The 16,435-nt window shown below is 30.0% G+C and overlaps 8 protein-coding genes across 8 annotated transcripts, besides 3 other annotated features; 2 read left to right on the forward strand and 6 right to left on the reverse strand.

Moving 5' to 3' along the window:
• Window positions 1-43: 43 nt before the first annotated feature.
• Window positions 44-579, forward strand: TVAGG3_0236450 (uncharacterized protein; the record flags this gene model as incomplete). Its single annotated transcript, XM_001583544.1, has 1 exon — window positions 50-397. The coding sequence occupies one exon, from the start codon at window positions 50-52 to the stop codon at window positions 395-397; it is 348 nt and encodes a 115-aa protein (XP_001583594.1).
• A 1,134-nt stretch (window positions 580-1,713) lies between these two features.
• Window positions 1,714-1,787: a mobile genetic element.
• Window positions 1,788-2,117: 330 nt separating this feature from the next.
• Window positions 2,118-2,377: a mobile genetic element.
• Window positions 2,378-3,464: 1,087 nt separating this feature from the next.
• Window positions 3,465-3,579: a mobile genetic element.
• Window positions 3,580-3,929: 350 nt separating this feature from the next.
• TVAGG3_0236490 (uncharacterized protein) lies at window positions 3,930-4,937 on the reverse strand (the record flags this gene model as incomplete). The annotated part of the gene is made up of 1 exon (XM_001311463.1): window positions 3,930-4,937. One exon carries the CDS (start codon window positions 4,935-4,937, stop codon window positions 3,930-3,932), a length of 1,008 nt encoding a protein of 335 aa, XP_001311464.1.
• A 1,175-nt stretch (window positions 4,938-6,112) lies between these two features.
• TVAGG3_0236500 (glycoprotein 38 family) lies at window positions 6,113-7,181 on the reverse strand (the record flags this gene model as incomplete). Its single annotated transcript, XM_001311464.1, has 1 exon — window positions 6,165-7,181. One exon carries the CDS (start codon window positions 7,179-7,181, stop codon window positions 6,165-6,167), a length of 1,017 nt encoding a protein of 338 aa, XP_001311465.1.
• A 1,662-nt stretch (window positions 7,182-8,843) lies between these two features.
• TVAGG3_0236510 (non-structural maintenance of chromosomes element 4 family) lies at window positions 8,844-9,710 on the reverse strand (the record flags this gene model as incomplete). The annotated part of the gene is made up of 1 exon (XM_001311465.2): window positions 8,892-9,710. The coding sequence occupies one exon, from the start codon at window positions 9,708-9,710 to the stop codon at window positions 8,892-8,894; it is 819 nt and encodes a 272-aa protein (XP_001311466.1).
• A 281-nt stretch (window positions 9,711-9,991) lies between these two features.
• Window positions 9,992-10,669, reverse strand: TVAGG3_0236520 (uncharacterized protein; the record flags this gene model as incomplete). The annotated part of the gene is made up of 1 exon (XM_001311466.1): window positions 9,992-10,669. One exon carries the CDS (start codon window positions 10,667-10,669, stop codon window positions 9,992-9,994), a length of 678 nt encoding a protein of 225 aa, XP_001311467.1.
• Window positions 10,670-10,773: 104 nt separating this feature from the next.
• TVAGG3_0236530 (thioredoxin-disulfide reductase protein) lies at window positions 10,774-11,814 on the forward strand (the record flags this gene model as incomplete). Its single annotated transcript, XM_001311467.1, has 1 exon — window positions 10,774-11,814. The coding sequence occupies one exon, from the start codon at window positions 10,774-10,776 to the stop codon at window positions 11,812-11,814; it is 1,041 nt and encodes a 346-aa protein (XP_001311468.1).
• Window positions 11,815-12,274: 460 nt separating this feature from the next.
• On the reverse strand, window positions 12,275-13,457 carry TVAGG3_0236540 (protein kinase protein; the record flags this gene model as incomplete). Its single annotated transcript, XM_001311468.2, has 1 exon — window positions 12,357-13,457. One exon carries the CDS (start codon window positions 13,455-13,457, stop codon window positions 12,357-12,359), a length of 1,101 nt encoding a protein of 366 aa, XP_001311469.1.
• Window positions 13,458-13,853: 396 nt separating this feature from the next.
• TVAGG3_0236550 (surface antigen family) lies at window positions 13,854-16,196 on the reverse strand (the record flags this gene model as incomplete). The annotated part of the gene is made up of 1 exon (XM_001311469.1): window positions 14,016-15,887. The coding sequence occupies one exon, from the start codon at window positions 15,885-15,887 to the stop codon at window positions 14,016-14,018; it is 1,872 nt and encodes a 623-aa protein (XP_001311470.1).
• Between the last annotated feature and the right edge of the window lie 239 nt (window positions 16,197-16,435).

A 16,435-nucleotide genomic window follows, 5' to 3' on the forward strand; every position in this document is an offset into this window, starting at 1 on the left:
AAAAAAATTTGGTAAAAGTGACTTTGAAGACAAAAAGTGGCGTAATAATATGAGTGTTTATTACTCACAAGTTGCAGACAGTTTTGAGAAACATTTTCTTGAATTGTCGACAAAGGCTGAATCAATACATCCTTTCTTTGCACCAAATGCTGTAGCAAAGATTTTTGACGAAGATATTCAAGGAGTAGACAATATATTAAAGAAATATGAAAATTTATTACCACTTAAAAAGTCTTCTGCGAAGTCTTCCGCACAACCTGTCGAAGGAGGCTTAATTTATACAAATATTTTCGATTCAAATGGAAAGAAACTCATATTTACTTTTGAAATCAAAGAAGTAGATACAAAAGATCATAGATACGGAATCACAGCGAATATTATCACTAGTTATGATTAATTTAAGTTGTTTTTTTATTTTCATTAATAATAAATGTCTTAGTTGTAGTTTTAATACTTGTTTTAATACATTTAATATTAGCTATTGCTAAATATGATAGCCATCCTTCTATTTTGAATTTATATAATACCCTCTATTTCCAGGAATTACCGTTTAAGGTTATTTTTTGCATCAAAAAATTCAATTTTAGCATGATTAAAGTATTATTTTTAAAAAATAACAATAAAATATTAATTTATACAAAAGTGTTATATATCCCTTACATTTTTGTGGCAAATGGAGAGGGTAACGGCGTCGAAATTGCATAATTTCAATTCTCCTTATCTCAACGAATACAAGAGGGATGGGACTGAAATTAGGCTATTTTATTAGGTATGAGGTATCAAACATTTTCACTGATGAAGAATTGAAAAAGCTGATTTCAACTTTCTAATCATACCTTATATATGAGGTATCATATCAAAATACTGATATGTTATTACTTATGGGGCCACCCGAATGTTCTCACAATTTGTTTGTATAGATATAAAAATAATTATATTAAATTTAAATTAAGTCTTTTATTCCTAAAATGAATACTTTTTGATATTTTTATATGGCAGTCCCAACGGGAACCGCGGTAATTTACCGAGGTTTCCGCACACCGGTTCCTTTTTTTTAGGAATTTTTTAGATTAAAAAATATGCTTTGTAAATCATTTTTTGTAAATCGGCAAAAATTTGGAAATATTCTGACGACAATAAATCTGGGAATAGTATTTTAAATACGAGAACAACCTATTTAAAAGTGTTTCGCTCGATTTTGTATAATTTCAAATTTTCGCATATAGCTTTCCGTGAATTACCGTGATTTTACCGCCACATCAATAGTTTACGACACTTTTTCCGTAAATTGAGTAGTTTACTGCACTTTTTCCGTAAAATTGAGTTACGGGAATCCGTAAGATTACCATACCTCACTTCTAGTTGAAAATAGCATTCGTATATAATAAATAGATATATTATTGATATTTTTGATTTTGAATTACGGAAAAAGTGAGTTCAGAACTTCCAATTATTATTTGATTAATTATGTTAAAAATACTATAAGGAATTAAAATACATAATGTTGAAATTTGAATTACGGAAAAAGCGAGGGTGAAAGTGAAGTGAAAAAGTAAGATATTTTTTGTTGAAATAATCATAGTTGTACAATTTTGAAACTATATGTAAAGCTATAAATTGAATAAATTCAAAAACAAAAATTGTTTATTCTTATTAATAAATTTATATTAATCAATATTTGAACAACCCGTAATTAAAATTGAATTCCTCTTAAAATTTAATCCATACGTTAATTTTTAATTTGCTCGGCGAATGCCGAGCTTCCCTACTTCTCTTGTCATTCCTTCAAAAACTCTAATCTCATCGCACTTACAAACATCATGATTTGATGTATTGTCGAGAAATCTTAGACTTGTTTGTCATTTGATTATAGCATTTGAAAGTCATCTCGAAAATCGATTAACAAGACAATTTCCCAAACATCTACATACAAGTAGATGATGGTAAACCCATTAGAGTTGTTTTGCTATGATTCCTCCAATCTTATGATGAGAAAAATCATATCAAAACAGCTCTAATCGAACATTCTACACAGCTTAGCATCCAGCTAGTTCCAAGTAATGCGATTACAACATCAACGGCCAAAGCCTTTCAGAGTCCTTTAATCATTTCTTCTCATCTCAATGTGAAGTGGCCCCAAACGAACTACAAGCTGACTTTACAACGCATTACAACCCGGTTAATACGAGCATATACATTAGAGCTGCTTTGTTATGATCTCCCTCATCAATTGATGAGAGATCTCATTATGAAGCAGCTCCAATCGAACTAAAAACCTACATACAAATGAGTGAAAACAAACTCATTAGAGTTGTGTTGCTTTGATTTCTCTCATCAGAAGATGAGAGATACCAGAACAAAACAACTCTAATCAAACTTTCTACACAACTCAGCACAGAATCAATGCAAAGTAATGCGTCTGTATCGTTAACAAGCAAAGTTGTTTCGGGTCCTTCCATTTTGGAAGAATTCGGAACAACTTTGCGAATTGATAGTGTAAACCCATATACATGAAAGCGTGCATGCATAAAGACAGGTATTGTCAGCAATGACTACCTGCCCAGCTATGAGTGATCAGAGAATTACCATCTCAGGCTTTTTGAGAACGTTTCAGCCAGGACCCTCGTATGTTGACTGTGAGAAAGGCATCCTTTATCTGAAATAGATGCTTTTCCAACAATCAAATTCGAAGATCTTCGACGTTGTTGTAAAAAGAGAAGGAGAAGGAAAGAAGAGGAAGGAGAGGAAGAAGTAGTCATGTGATTTTATCCCAAGCATATGGGGATTCTAAATTTTTGTCCCTATCGTTATCCCAATTGAATTTTTTTTTGGAATTTAAAAATTTTTTTTCTCCATGTAAACTTAAATTTTAATTTTTACCACTAAAATGCAATATTTCAACAAATTAATGAGTAATAATATTTTAATTTATAATAAATATTATAAATCTCCTCAATTTAATGTAATTATTGTATTAATTTTTGTTGAAAATATAAAATCTTCAAGTAAATGATGTGAATTTAATATTTTTAGAATGTTGTTTAATTGTACTATATTATGCATGTAAAATTTTGTTACAATACATTTTATATGGGATCCCCATTGCCCAATTGAGAGAAAATTGAGAGGTGGGATTGGGCTAGCCCAATTCAAAATATCCCAGGTGGAAATAAAAAAATTAACAATTCAACATAAAAAAGCATCTTAAATAATAATGATAAAAAGAAATTTTGTATGAATTTCAATCAAATTTGTTTTTATTCAACTTAAGAAATCACTTCATTAATGAAAGAAGTCGGGTTCACAACATATCCCGATCTTGAAACGAAACAACATGTTTTTTTGATGCCCTAAACGGGGGGTCGCCAGCAAAAAAAAGATGTCAAAATTTATCCCAAAAATTTAAAAAAAATCGAAGAAAGTGCATCCCAGGGATTATAAAATTTAAGTTTTCACATCTCTAGGAAGAAGGAAAGGAAAAGAAGAAGAAGAAAAAAGAAAAAAAAAGAAGGACATATTAAATATAATGCGCACTTAATAGTGCCGAGGCGGCGGAGCCCCCGAGGCGCGATTTTTTTGACCCTATATTACCGCACGGCAATGTTTTTCTCGATTTTGTACAGCCCTATATTAAAGAGACTTTTTATATAATATTCATAAAGATTTTCCAAAAATATGATACCGCAAAATTAAAAAAGTGACGTCTTGAGTGGAGTCAAAGGGCGAAATTGCTAGCTAAATGTTTTTTTAGCGAAATTGCGTATTGTACGTTTTTTTCGCAAAACGAAACCCTTATTAAAAAATACCTAATTTAATTCAACTTTATATATACTTTTTTATGAACTCATCATCGAACAACGATAAAATTATCGTTTGTCAAATGGGTGGCTAAGAATTTTCTTAGATAATATAGTATTAAATGAAATTATTCATGTTATCAGATTCGAATTGATTCCATTTTGATAACTCTTTCTTTTTTGGATCAGATAGACAGTAAGACTTATTCCAATTACAACAATTATAATGGCTGCAACAATACAACAAATAAAAACAATAGATAAGCCCGAAGAATATAATAAAGGATATTTTTGGGATATGTTTTCAATTGTGAAAATTCCCTCTTTTGCTGTAACTGTTATCGTCATTTCTGGAAAATACCATTCTGAATCATTTTCAGAAATTGATTGATTTGCCTCAGGTTCCCATTCAATTTCAACATTACTTGAAACGTATATATCCTCATTATAATAGAATTTCGTGTAAATAAATATTTCTTCATTCTTATCTAAAGTTGTTTGGAACTTATATATAGTATTATTATAATACTCGCTATCGGTATTATAAAAGAGATCAACATGCTTATCTCTCTTATATTTCAAAGTCTTTCTTAATGGACTGACAATTTGAATTCTCGAACCTAAATCTGTTTTTTTCTTCTTATTTTTATTGACCTCAATAATCTGTTTCAAATTAAATTTATCTTTATTTTTAGTTGAAACAATATTTATAGTTCCACTCGTGCCTTTCCAGCTAGAATTTGGTATATTTTGGTTTTCCTGATAAAATGAAATATCAATTTCCATAAATTGAATACGACAACCATCTGTTGAAAGACATGTTACTTTAGATATAATTTTTGCAAAATGTACATGATCTCCAAGAACCGCTAATGCATTTTTAACTGTATTCGTTTTATTATATTTAATTTCAAATAGCTTAATTTCATATGGCATTGCTGATATCGTTTCATATTGACCTTTTCCTGCAAGCATCATTGAACCTTCAATACACGCAAACTGGTCTTTTTTCAGATCTACGAATTTTGGACGTAAATCTGCAGATTCAATTTTTTTACATTCTGGGAATATGTCTTCTGGATATGTTATTGTTGGCTTTCTCTGAGACATGCAAGTTATAGCAAAGAAACTAATTATCATTTAAAAAAATGTGAAAATTTAGGACTTTAAGATGTAAATTAAAAAGAAATTGTAAATATTATATAATAACAATATTCTGGGAAAAAATTGTATTCGAAATAAGATTCTTTCACAATATTGAATGCATTCAATTTTCAAATCGCTTGCTGAGCCTTTTGAAATCGATACGCTGATCTTCCAAAGAATTATATAATGAAGTAAGTTTAGCACACTGTAGAACACTGTGTGATGTTATCGATAAGGATAGAGAGATTTGCAATTTAATTTCGAAACAAAGATACAACATATCTAGAACTAATACCAATAGTTCATTAACATGAAGAAGAAATAACATATATGAACTACATTGTTTTTAATTTTTCAAAAAGATTTTATATCTATCTTTGAATAATACTAATATTGAGCTTTTGAAGCAATCTTATAATATAAGATACGATTCTGTGATTGATGGCATGCGTTAACTTAACATCAAATTGCTAATATAATAAAATTGTAATATTCATTATTCAGAATTTGATCGGAAAGTCTATTTCTGCACAAAATTTAATCTCATATAAATTGGTATATTTTATTCTCAATTTGACTAAGAAAATTTTAGAAGATTAAAATTTTAGTTTTTATTAGCTCATTATTCGATAAGAACATCAGCAATCAATGATGATATCTATATTAATTCAATGTGATGCACTCCTTGCAAACATAGCCCAAGTTCATTCCTTTAGAACAAAAATTGTATTTCCACAATGATCCAAACAAAACATATCAATAATTAAATAAATAAGATTAGTTGCAGATTTATATGATGCTAATGTTTACAACCTTCTTGTTATACATTCAGAAATCATAATACTCTAAACGAATAAGCTTCTATTAAACCTTTAACTTTCTCTTTGATTTCCTTGAAAATAAAATATTTAATGCCACATCTTAGTATAATTTTAACATTATCGTATTCTGGTAACGTTGTAGATTATGCAAATCTATGAAAGTGGACATATATCCTATTTAGGAGTTCGCCACAGAGCATCAAATAGAGTTATGCTTGTATAAATGAACTAATATAAATATTTGAAACAAATTGCTCGAATTTTCAATGATATCATAGAGCAATCTGAATATAACAGAGTAGGTGAAAAAAATATCTTTAAAGTAAATAAAAAATAATGCATTATTTACTTAATGTCATTGGGGAAAAAAAGAAGATCATTTATACTAATGTTAATACTTTTAAATTGTGTCATAATGTTGATTCTTCTTATTCTTGATTAGATAAATCGCAACAATTGGAACCACAATAACACAAATAACGCCAAGGACAATAAAGAATATGGCAACACCAGAGAGACCTGAAGAATGAGTTAATGGGAAATCTTGATCAATGTTTCCTTTTGTGAAAATTCCTTCTTCTGTTGAAAGTGTTGCAGTAATTTCAGGGAAATACCATTCCGTTTCACTTCCTGAGCTAAGTGGCTTCCATTCAAGGGAAACATGTCCTTCAAGAGATACATCTTCACCTCTGTTATATACATTTAATAACTGCTCAGATTCCTTATCATTAAAGTCAGAAAACATATTAAAGGTAGTTGAAGCAGATATTTCACCTGATGTACTTTCATGATCCTTAATGTTATTATGTTCGAAGTCACCATACTTTGATCTCTTCCATTTCATAGTCATTTGTTGGGCTGAAATTACAGTGAAGTCTGTTTCATCAAAGACATCTTGTGTTTTCTTATTCTTGTTGATTGTGGCATATTGACTAAGTGTGAATTTTCCTTTGTTTGCTGTGGAGACAATGAATCTTTTTCCATATGCATATGATAAGTTGCCTTTGTTCTTATTTGTTCCATATTCAACTATTGAATGTGAAACTCTCATGAATTGAATCTTGCAGCCATCGTCCTCAAGACATTCCACTTTGGAAACTGGGTATACGTTGACATGAACTTCATTTCCGATAACTGCTAATGCATTTTTGACAGTTTCTGTTTTATTATATTGAAAATCTTCGGAATTTTGAACTTCGTAAGGAATTGCTCCAGTGACTTGATAATCTCCCTTGCCTGCAATCATAATTGATCCAAGAATGCATAATAAATCGCCCTTGTTAATTGATTGGATTTTTGGCTCGAAAGTATTGCGTGGTTGGACGAAACTTTTACATTCTGGGAAAACATCTCTTGGATCTGGCACTGAATTGACTTTACGGGACATGTGCCTTAGTGCAAAGATACTGAAAAGCATCTAAAATTAAAACTGAATCAATTGTGAACTTTACAATATTTATTGGTTAATCTTATGAAAAGCATCTATGGATTTCCATTATTTTTTTCAACTGAAAAGCTGATCAGAAAATTTGTTCATCGTTTTTTGTAAATCATTCAATTTCTTATAGGCAAACAGAATCTTTCTCAATGCAAAAAACTTTTAAAAAGGAATGGTAGTCTGTTCTCTATTAACATCAGAAAAAGGGAATTTAGTCTTATATTCTAAAAACTATGATTTTTTCTAAAAAAATCAAAAAATTAGTTTACAACTATCGAAGATCGGTTTGCTGAATACTTTTTAAAGATTGGATTATTAATAATCTCCTCTTGAAATTGCAAATACTTACTAGTCATCGAAAGAATGAACTATCATGTTTGGCAATTTCTAGTGGGAGTAGAGCATTTTGGGTAGCATATATGGGATATATCTGCAATATGCTCTATTTCCACAACTAAACGAAATCAAAGAAAAATTTAAACGTTTTTCTGGTAAATAAGGATCGAAAATGGATCATTATTGAATTATTTGATTATATATTGAGAAAACAGCATTACATTTAAGGTGCTTTTTTTTATGAGATCAGATCTGATCTGTATTTCTGTCATCGGATCATAAAAATGAATAGGACATCGCCAGATAGAGGATAAAGCGCTTAAGTATTATTACCATTATTTTAGTCTTTGTTTAGAAATAACCAAACAAAACCAAAACAAATATTCAATATCGGACGATAATATCGAAAAGAATTTTCACAATATTTTTTGCTTTACTATTCATGGCACAACATGTTAAAAATCTTATTTCATCAGAAGATAATGAAAATAACATTTGCACATTGCGCCTATTTGGATTGATAAAAACGTTATAGAACTTCTTATATCGCATGGTACATAAACTTATAAGGGAAAAAAAAATGATGACGGAAATACTCCCTTTAAGAGTCGGACTTTCTAACATTGAGATATGTATTTCTTTTCTCATTAAGTATGATGTAGATGTAAATTCAAAAAACAATAGTGGTCACACAGCACTTTATTATGCAACAACACATAATAAAATTTTTAATGTATGATGATATAAATTCTGAATATGATAGAAGACATGCGCCATTCTTAGTGCTGTAATTAACGAAAATCTTTTTGTGGGACATATAGCAGTAATTTGCTATGTTGTTTATCATCATGGAATTGTATGAATCGTGGATTCTCATTGCCCAAATTTATGACTAAACAAATCATTATATAAATACAAACTTAGTTCCCAAATGTTTGTTATAATTCAGAAATGCTGGGAGAAGTTTTATATTGTATTACTTGCTTTTTTAAACACTTGACAGGATATGTATAGTAATTATATATACTGACTCCTTTAATTAGATGATCATTTCACAAAACAATTTTCACTTCTAGTGAAACTAAATTAGCTTATATAAACTTGCAAAGAAAACACGGTTTGCACTTATAAAATCGTCATATTTATTGAATGGAAATATGAATTTTAGAAAATGTTGATGTTTTTAAAATAATATTGAATTTACAATTTTATTCTGATTATTATATTTAAAGTCTATTAAATATATTCATAAATAGTGATATTTCTCAGTTCAGAAGATAAATAATTGTTAAAAATAATTTCAAAGATAGAAATTTAATATAAATTCAAAACAAACAAATTAATGCTAGCGTATTATTGCTCAAGTTGCAATAATTTCTGGTAATCGATGTCGCGGAGATGAAGAATGCATTGTTTTCTTCTATCATTAGCTTGTGATTGTTGAACATTAGCAGTTGCAACGACTTTACTGTTTTCTGTATGTAGTCCGACCTTTCCATCTCTTACAAGGTGAGAAAGTTCAAAAGCGTTTTCGACACTTTCTGAGAAACCGGCTTTTGTAGCAATTACTTTAGATACAGGCATATCGCCATCTTTTTTAAGTCGGTCGCATAGTTTTCTTGCTCTTGCAAGTAATTGGTTAGCAATTGCTTGTGACATATCTTTATTTTTAACTTCTTGCTCTTCCTCGATAACATCTTTGCCTTTTCTCTGTGTAGGAGCTCTCTCCCTCTTTTTAACTTCAAATTCCTCTAGACCGAATAAGAATGGTGTACATATCGGAGCAGTAAGTGATCTTCTTAACGCCCATTCGCCAATGGCATCCCAATCTAAGTACCTGCCGTCTGGAAACATAGCCATCATCTTTTGGCGTACGTTATTGAAGGTGAATGGCCTTGGACCAAGATTTACGTTTGAAGATTGAGTAACGGCTGTTTCTGTGATAGTACGAAGTGTTTCGCAGTCCTTCGCAAATGTCGATGGAGTACGTACATCTTGAAAATATGAATCATTTTTGTCTAAATAATTTGTCAACATCTTTGGATTTTGAGACATAATGATTTCTTCACTCGTTTCATGAATCTGTTTGTTGAGTTCTCTATAATCTTGAAGAAGTCCCACAATTTGTCCCTTCTGAAGCTTGATTTGGCTTTTTTGGCTGAGTTGAGACATTCTAAAAAGTGACAAACTTTCGCGGGAAAAATTGAATTCAGTGAATAATGCCAAATTCGAAATTCTTGATATATGCGACTTCGAAATTTTGCACGAACCAGATATTTGTTTTGTGAGTTAAAATAAAAGTGACAACTCTAAACGTACAAATGAATAGAAAATTGGGAAGAAATAAAAATCAAAATATAAGGAATCATCTTTGATCTTAGATAAAGTGGTTATTAATATAATTAGCATTTAAATAAAGAAATAACAAAACAAAGGAAAAATAAAATACAAAATCATTTTTCAGACATAATGGCAGCAAATTCATCATATAGATTGGTATGTTGCGGTCCTAAAATGTGCTTTATTTTCTTCAAAGTCTCAGCATTAGTACTATTTGGATTGTTATTATGTCGCTGAATTTCTTGAATAAGGAAATTGAAGTCTGAATACGTAAGCTGTTCTTTTGCTTTTTGCAAGAGTTGCCCAGACTTACCAGAAGATCTTTTTTGTGTAGTTGGTTTTGGAATTTTTGAAGTATGAGGACTATGAATTGTTTTTGGTGATGTATGAATAGGTTCATCAAAAGAAGGAGGCGAATTTGAAATTTGCGGGGGTTGGAATTGCGTTGGAGTTGTATTTCCATCCAATAATGTTCTGAGGGATTGATTTAACTGATTGTATTTTGATATTTCAAGTTCTTTTTCTTTTAACTGCTTAGATAAAGAAGCATTTAATTTTCTAAGTTTTTCGCATTCGTTTGTGAGATCATTCATATCGGACTGCAATTGAACATTTATATTAACTGCTTCTGAGAGCTGTGACTGTAATGATGTAACTTGATTTTGCAAATCAAGTGCACGTTTTTGCCAAATTTTGGCTTCTTTAGCGCGCTGCTGCTTCACATTTTCGATAGCAATTTGAAGTCCGCTAACAGCTGCATCTAGTTGATCATTTGGATCAATATCAATCATGAAAAATGAAAAATTTTCAAAAAATAAATTTTGGCCGAGTTTCCATTTCTAATATGAGCGCATTTTCATAAATTTCATATATTCAATTCCTCAAATTTTTTTGAATGTTTTCTATTATCTTTTTCTCTAGATTCTCTTACTCTACCGACGATGACGATGATGAAATGTTTGTATGGGGAGATATTTCTAAGAAGTTCCAGCCCAAATCAATAGATTGGAGTAAAGCGCCATTATATGATGTCATTATTCTTGGAAGTGGACCAGCAGGAAGTACTGCAGCACTATATTCTGCTAGAGCGGCACTGAAAACACTTGTATTTCACGGCCATCTCCTAGGCGGTCAATTAACAACTACCACAGAAATCGAAAACTTTCCCGGATTCACAGGAACCGGAACTAATTTAGTGAACAAAATACAAACGCAAGCGACAGCAGCCGGTGCAATCTATAAAAAAGAATCAATTACAAAAGTAAATCTCACAACAAGTCCGAAACGAATAGAAACTGATTTAGGAAACGCATATTTAGCTCATTCAATTATTATTGCTACCGGTGCAAACCCAAGATTTTTGAGTTTAAAGAACGAAGAAAATTTCCGAAACAGAGGATTATGTGTTTGCGCTACATGTGATGGTGCCCTTTACGCAAACAAAGATGTTGCCGTTGTCGGAGGTGGCGATTCCGCAGTTCACGAATCGATATACTTAAGTAACATTTGTAGCTCAGTTAAACTCTTTGTCAGATCATCAGAATTACGTGCGTCAGCAGCCATGAAGCAAGTCCTTGCAAAATCTACCGTTGAAGTAATCTATAATACCGAAATCAAAGGTTATTTAGGACAACAATTTTTAACAGCTGTTGATACGAAGAATTCCAAGACAGGAGAAGTAAAGAGATATAAACTATCAGCTGTGTTCCTTGCCATAGGACAGAACCCTGCAACAAAAGAGTTTGAAGGACAGCTAGAACTCGATAAAAACAAATACATTGTTCTCAAAAATGGAGCTGAAACTTCTGTAAAAGGAGTCTTTGCTGCTGGAGATGTTGCAAATCCTGAATATAGACAGGCTATTTATGCTGCTGGGACAGGATGCCAAGCTGCCCTTCAGGCAGAAAAGTATATATCACAAGTGAAAGCTATTTAAATTTATTTGTAAACTTTTTTTTGTTTGTAAATATTAGAGCATGTACCACTTTTTGACATGCACCCACTTTTTTGATTAAAGATGTTCAAATTACAGGTTTATTGAGCATCTGAAATAATATTATGACTTGGTATAACGTTTCCATTTAAAATTTGTTTATCTTACAGTGAAACCTAATTCAGGAGACAAGTTTCTTTTAATATATATATTTTCAGTTTTCAAATTTGGGCATAATTTCCTTAGACTTAGCGCAAAATATAGTCGAAATCTGAAATGCTTTGATCAAGCATGCTTAGAGATATATAAGACTTCTTGTCGTTTGATTTATCGTCAATTCCACCGTAGTGGGGTATGATTCAATTGAAGGAGATTCTCTGTTTCCTTATCGTTCTCCACTTATAGCAAGCTTATTTGTCGCTTAGTTAGATGTAAAATGGAAAAGTAATAAAAATCATTCTTAAAATTAAAGCGTGAATTATATGTTTTATACTTCTTATAAAACTCATCTTGGAAGATGAAAGTGATGTATATTATGCATAACATCATTTTTGTGCACCGTGTGAAATAAGAAGTTTTGCCATTTCTTTATTATTGCTATATGCTGCAAAATGAAGAGCTGTTTGACTAAATTTATTTTTTTTTTCATTAATATTTGCACCATGTGAAATAAGAAGTTCAGCTGTTTCTTTATTATTGTTCCATGCTGCGATATGAAGAGCTGTTTCTCCATATGTATCTTTTTCATTAATATTTGCACCATATGATATAAGAAGTTTGGCCGCTTCTTTACTATTGTTCAATGCTGCAAAATGAAGAGCGGTTGCTCCATCTTTATATTTTCCATTGATATTTGCACCATGTGAAAGGAAATATTCTAAAAGGGATGGAATATTAAACATCACTGAATAAACAAAGCATTGTTTAAAATCATTAGATTGATCGAAATAAACTAAAAATGATTCAAGATTCTTATATTTTTCGCAATCATTTAAGTTGATTTTAATATTGTATTCATTCATCAAGAAGGTAACAAAATCAATGTTGTGAGAAATAATTGCATATGGCATGCATTTTTCATTTGGTTTCTGATATTTCAAACATTCACTCATGATCTCTGGATTTCCTTCTAAAAATGAAAATTGAAGACATACTTGAGTTATTTCTGAGTTAAATTTCGTTCTTAATAACTTGAAACAATCAACTGCTCCATGATAACAACATAATTCAAGTAATGAGTATCCTTCGTAAGAATACGGATATAAATCACTTTTGAGTGTTTGATCTTTATCAAATCCATCTCTTTCTGTGAATGAGATGAATCTTTCTTTGTCATTATTCATAATTGCTCTGTAAATTGTATTCTCTGTATGAATGTCCAGTTTTAATTTTTTCGAAATTCGAGATTTATTTTTTTTGAAATCACAAGATTTGTCTAATCTAATTCGATATTCATTATAAAATAGGATGTTTGAAATACGTATGACATTATTTACCTCTTTGACATGATATTCATCAGATATGAGTTTGGCAAGAGATAAATATGACTTTGTATAGCGATTATTATACGGAATGACATTTAAAATATCTTCGATTACATTTTTTGGAAGATATTTCATTGAATCAATCAATTCTGTTTTGATCATTTTGTAAATTGTTTTTAATTCTTCTTCTTTTTCAGTTTTCAGTTGATACAATGCAATATATAAATCAATGTGGTATTTATAGATACTTCGCAAAAAAGGATATATATTCGAAAAAAATACAACTTGAGCTAATCTAAACTTATTTTTTGAGTCAATCTAACTATTTGTTCGATTTTAAATCTAATTGAATTAACACAGATAACACTGTCTCAAAATTTTTGAATGAATCTATATCACAAATCATGCAAGTTTTCAGCTGATTAAAAAATGGCATGTCATTATCTCAACTTGAATCTATTTCACTAGTTTGAGTGGTAATTGACCCTTAACTATCTTTAAAAATGAGAAGATAGCACATTGCGAGCTTTGTTGCAGCCATATACATTATTTATGAGTCTAAACACGATATTTTATTCTTGCAAATATTAATATTTTATTCTAACAAACATTAATATTAACTTCTGTGTTATGAAGTTTATAAAAAAAAGAGGTTCTGCTAATTTCAAACTTCAATTATCACAATATGAAGAGTTACAAAATGGCAATTAGATAATGATATCATCCAAAATCGTCATTAACTAATTTTTCTAAGAGCATTTTACCTTCAATTTTCTTTTGTCTCTTTCGAACAAATTGGACTCTAATTGCTACAATTGTAATTGCTGTAACGATAATAGTACATGATACAGCAATAATAACAATATAAAGTTTGGGAAGTTTATATTTTTCTTTTTCTTTATAGTTTGGACACTGAGTTGTTGTTTGGTTAGGTTTAACATCTCCGATTTGTTTATTTGGATAATATTTATAAACAGTGATGTTATTATATGACTTCGCATTTTGAAGAAAATTGCCTTCAACTGTTTGATTGCCACAAAACAAAAAGCTGTTGATATCTGTATTCGAAAATGATTTGTTATTAATCTCTTTTAAGTTTCCAAAAATACTTATATCAACTTTTTTAGGCGGCGTGAAATAATCATTGATGATTGATTCTTCTCCATGAGTAAAGATATTTATATTTTCAAGATTTTCGAATTGCGCAAGAGATGAATATTCCTTGATTGATGAATCAAATGTGATGGATTTGATAAATGATTTCATTATATGATTTTGATATATATTATCATTTGGATATGAAATAATAAGATTTTCAATATTGTTGCAGTTTTCGAAAACACTTTGATCAAAAGAACAATTAGTTTGAATAATAATTTCTTTTAATGATGTGCAATTAGAGAATGAACTATTTCCTAACACAATAAGACCTTTTGGTAAATTTATTCTCAGCAATGATATACATCCAAAGAAGGATCTTTCGGAAATTTCACTAAGGATATCTGGAAGACTCAATTCTGTCAAATTATAGCAATATGCAAATGCTGATTTTTTAATAACTTGAAGTGAACCTGGGAAAATTATTGATTTCAATGAATAACAATTTTGGAAAGAATACTCTCCAATTGATGCAACTCTATTTGAATTAATAACTACTATTTCAAGTGAATAACAATTGCGAAAACAACTATCGGAAATTTCCGTGAAATTATTTGAAAGTGTTATATTTCTAAGTTGAAAACAGTTACAGAATGAATATTCATATATTTTCACAACTGATTGTGGAATTTCAATATTAGTTAGACAACTGCAGCCATTGAATGCATTATTTGCAATACGAGTAACTTTATCAGGGATTTTGATTTCACGTAAATTTGTGCAATTGAAGAATAATCTTTTGTAAATTAAGTTCATTTCACTTGGTAATATCATCTTCTCTAATGATGTCATTCCACTGAAACAATCTTGACCAATATCTGCTGATTTACTTAAAAATGTTAAACTTTTAATGCTTGAACAATTCTTAAATACATCAGTGCCCACAAATATTAAAGACTCAGGAAGTACAATGCTTAATAATGAACGACAATTAAAAAATGCTCTATACTCTATTTTTATGAGTTTTGAGGAAAGTTTTATATCCTGCAAATTAATACAATTACTAAATGATAATGTACATATACTGTCAACTTTATCAGGCAATATAATCGATTTCAATTGAAAACAAGAAGAAAAAACATTAGTATTGATTGTATCAAGTTCTGGAGGAAGTTTAACATCGACGAGTTTATGGCAACCGGAAAATGAATTATCACCAATATCAGAGGTTGAATTTGGAAATTCAATTCTTTGTATATTTTGACAATTTTCAAAAGATTTTATATCAATTTTTTTCAAAGAAGAAGGTAAAGAGTCGAATGTTAATTTTTGGCAATTAGAAAATGCAGAATTCCCAATATATTCTATTGTATCTGGTAATAGTATTTTACCAAGATTTATGCAATTAAAAAAAGTTTTATCCGAAATTTTTGTTAAAGATGTAGGAAGTTGTATTGTTTCAAGATTTGTGCACTCTTCGAACGAACTTTCCATAATAGATGTAATATCTGAATGAAATATCACTGTCTTCAAGTTTGCACAATGTGAAAAAGCGCGAGACGAAATGTTTTTTATGTTTTTGGGTAAATCAAGATATTCCAACTTTGAGCAATAAATAAATGTTGCCGTACTTATTGTAACTAATGAATTTGGAAATATAATAGTTGAGAAATTTTGATAATTAGAATACTGATAGGGTTCTGTTTGAACTGTACCTTCTGGAATGACTAGAGTATCATTATCAGCGTAAGCACAAGCTAATTTAAACAAAAAGCTGATGTAAATAAGCATTATCAACAATTTTAATTACACTGAAGTTCCTAATTTACATTTATTCAAATTTTTAACCTAAAATTGATCCGAAATTATTATAAAAGAAAATTGGAAAATCGTAACTGTATAATACAAGGAGTATACCGGTTCAAAGAAGACAATATAATTGGAAATTACTACATGCATAACCAATATAATTTCGATATGCTAACTATAACATAAGCAATATGTGGTCCATTTGATTGGTCTCTCTTCAATCCAAAAGACTT

Source organism: Trichomonas vaginalis, chromosome IV, assembly GCF_026262505.1.
Source record: "Trichomonas vaginalis G3 chromosome IV, whole genome shotgun sequence".
Classification (NCBI taxonomy): Eukaryota; Parabasalia; order Trichomonadida; family Trichomonadidae; genus Trichomonas; species Trichomonas vaginalis.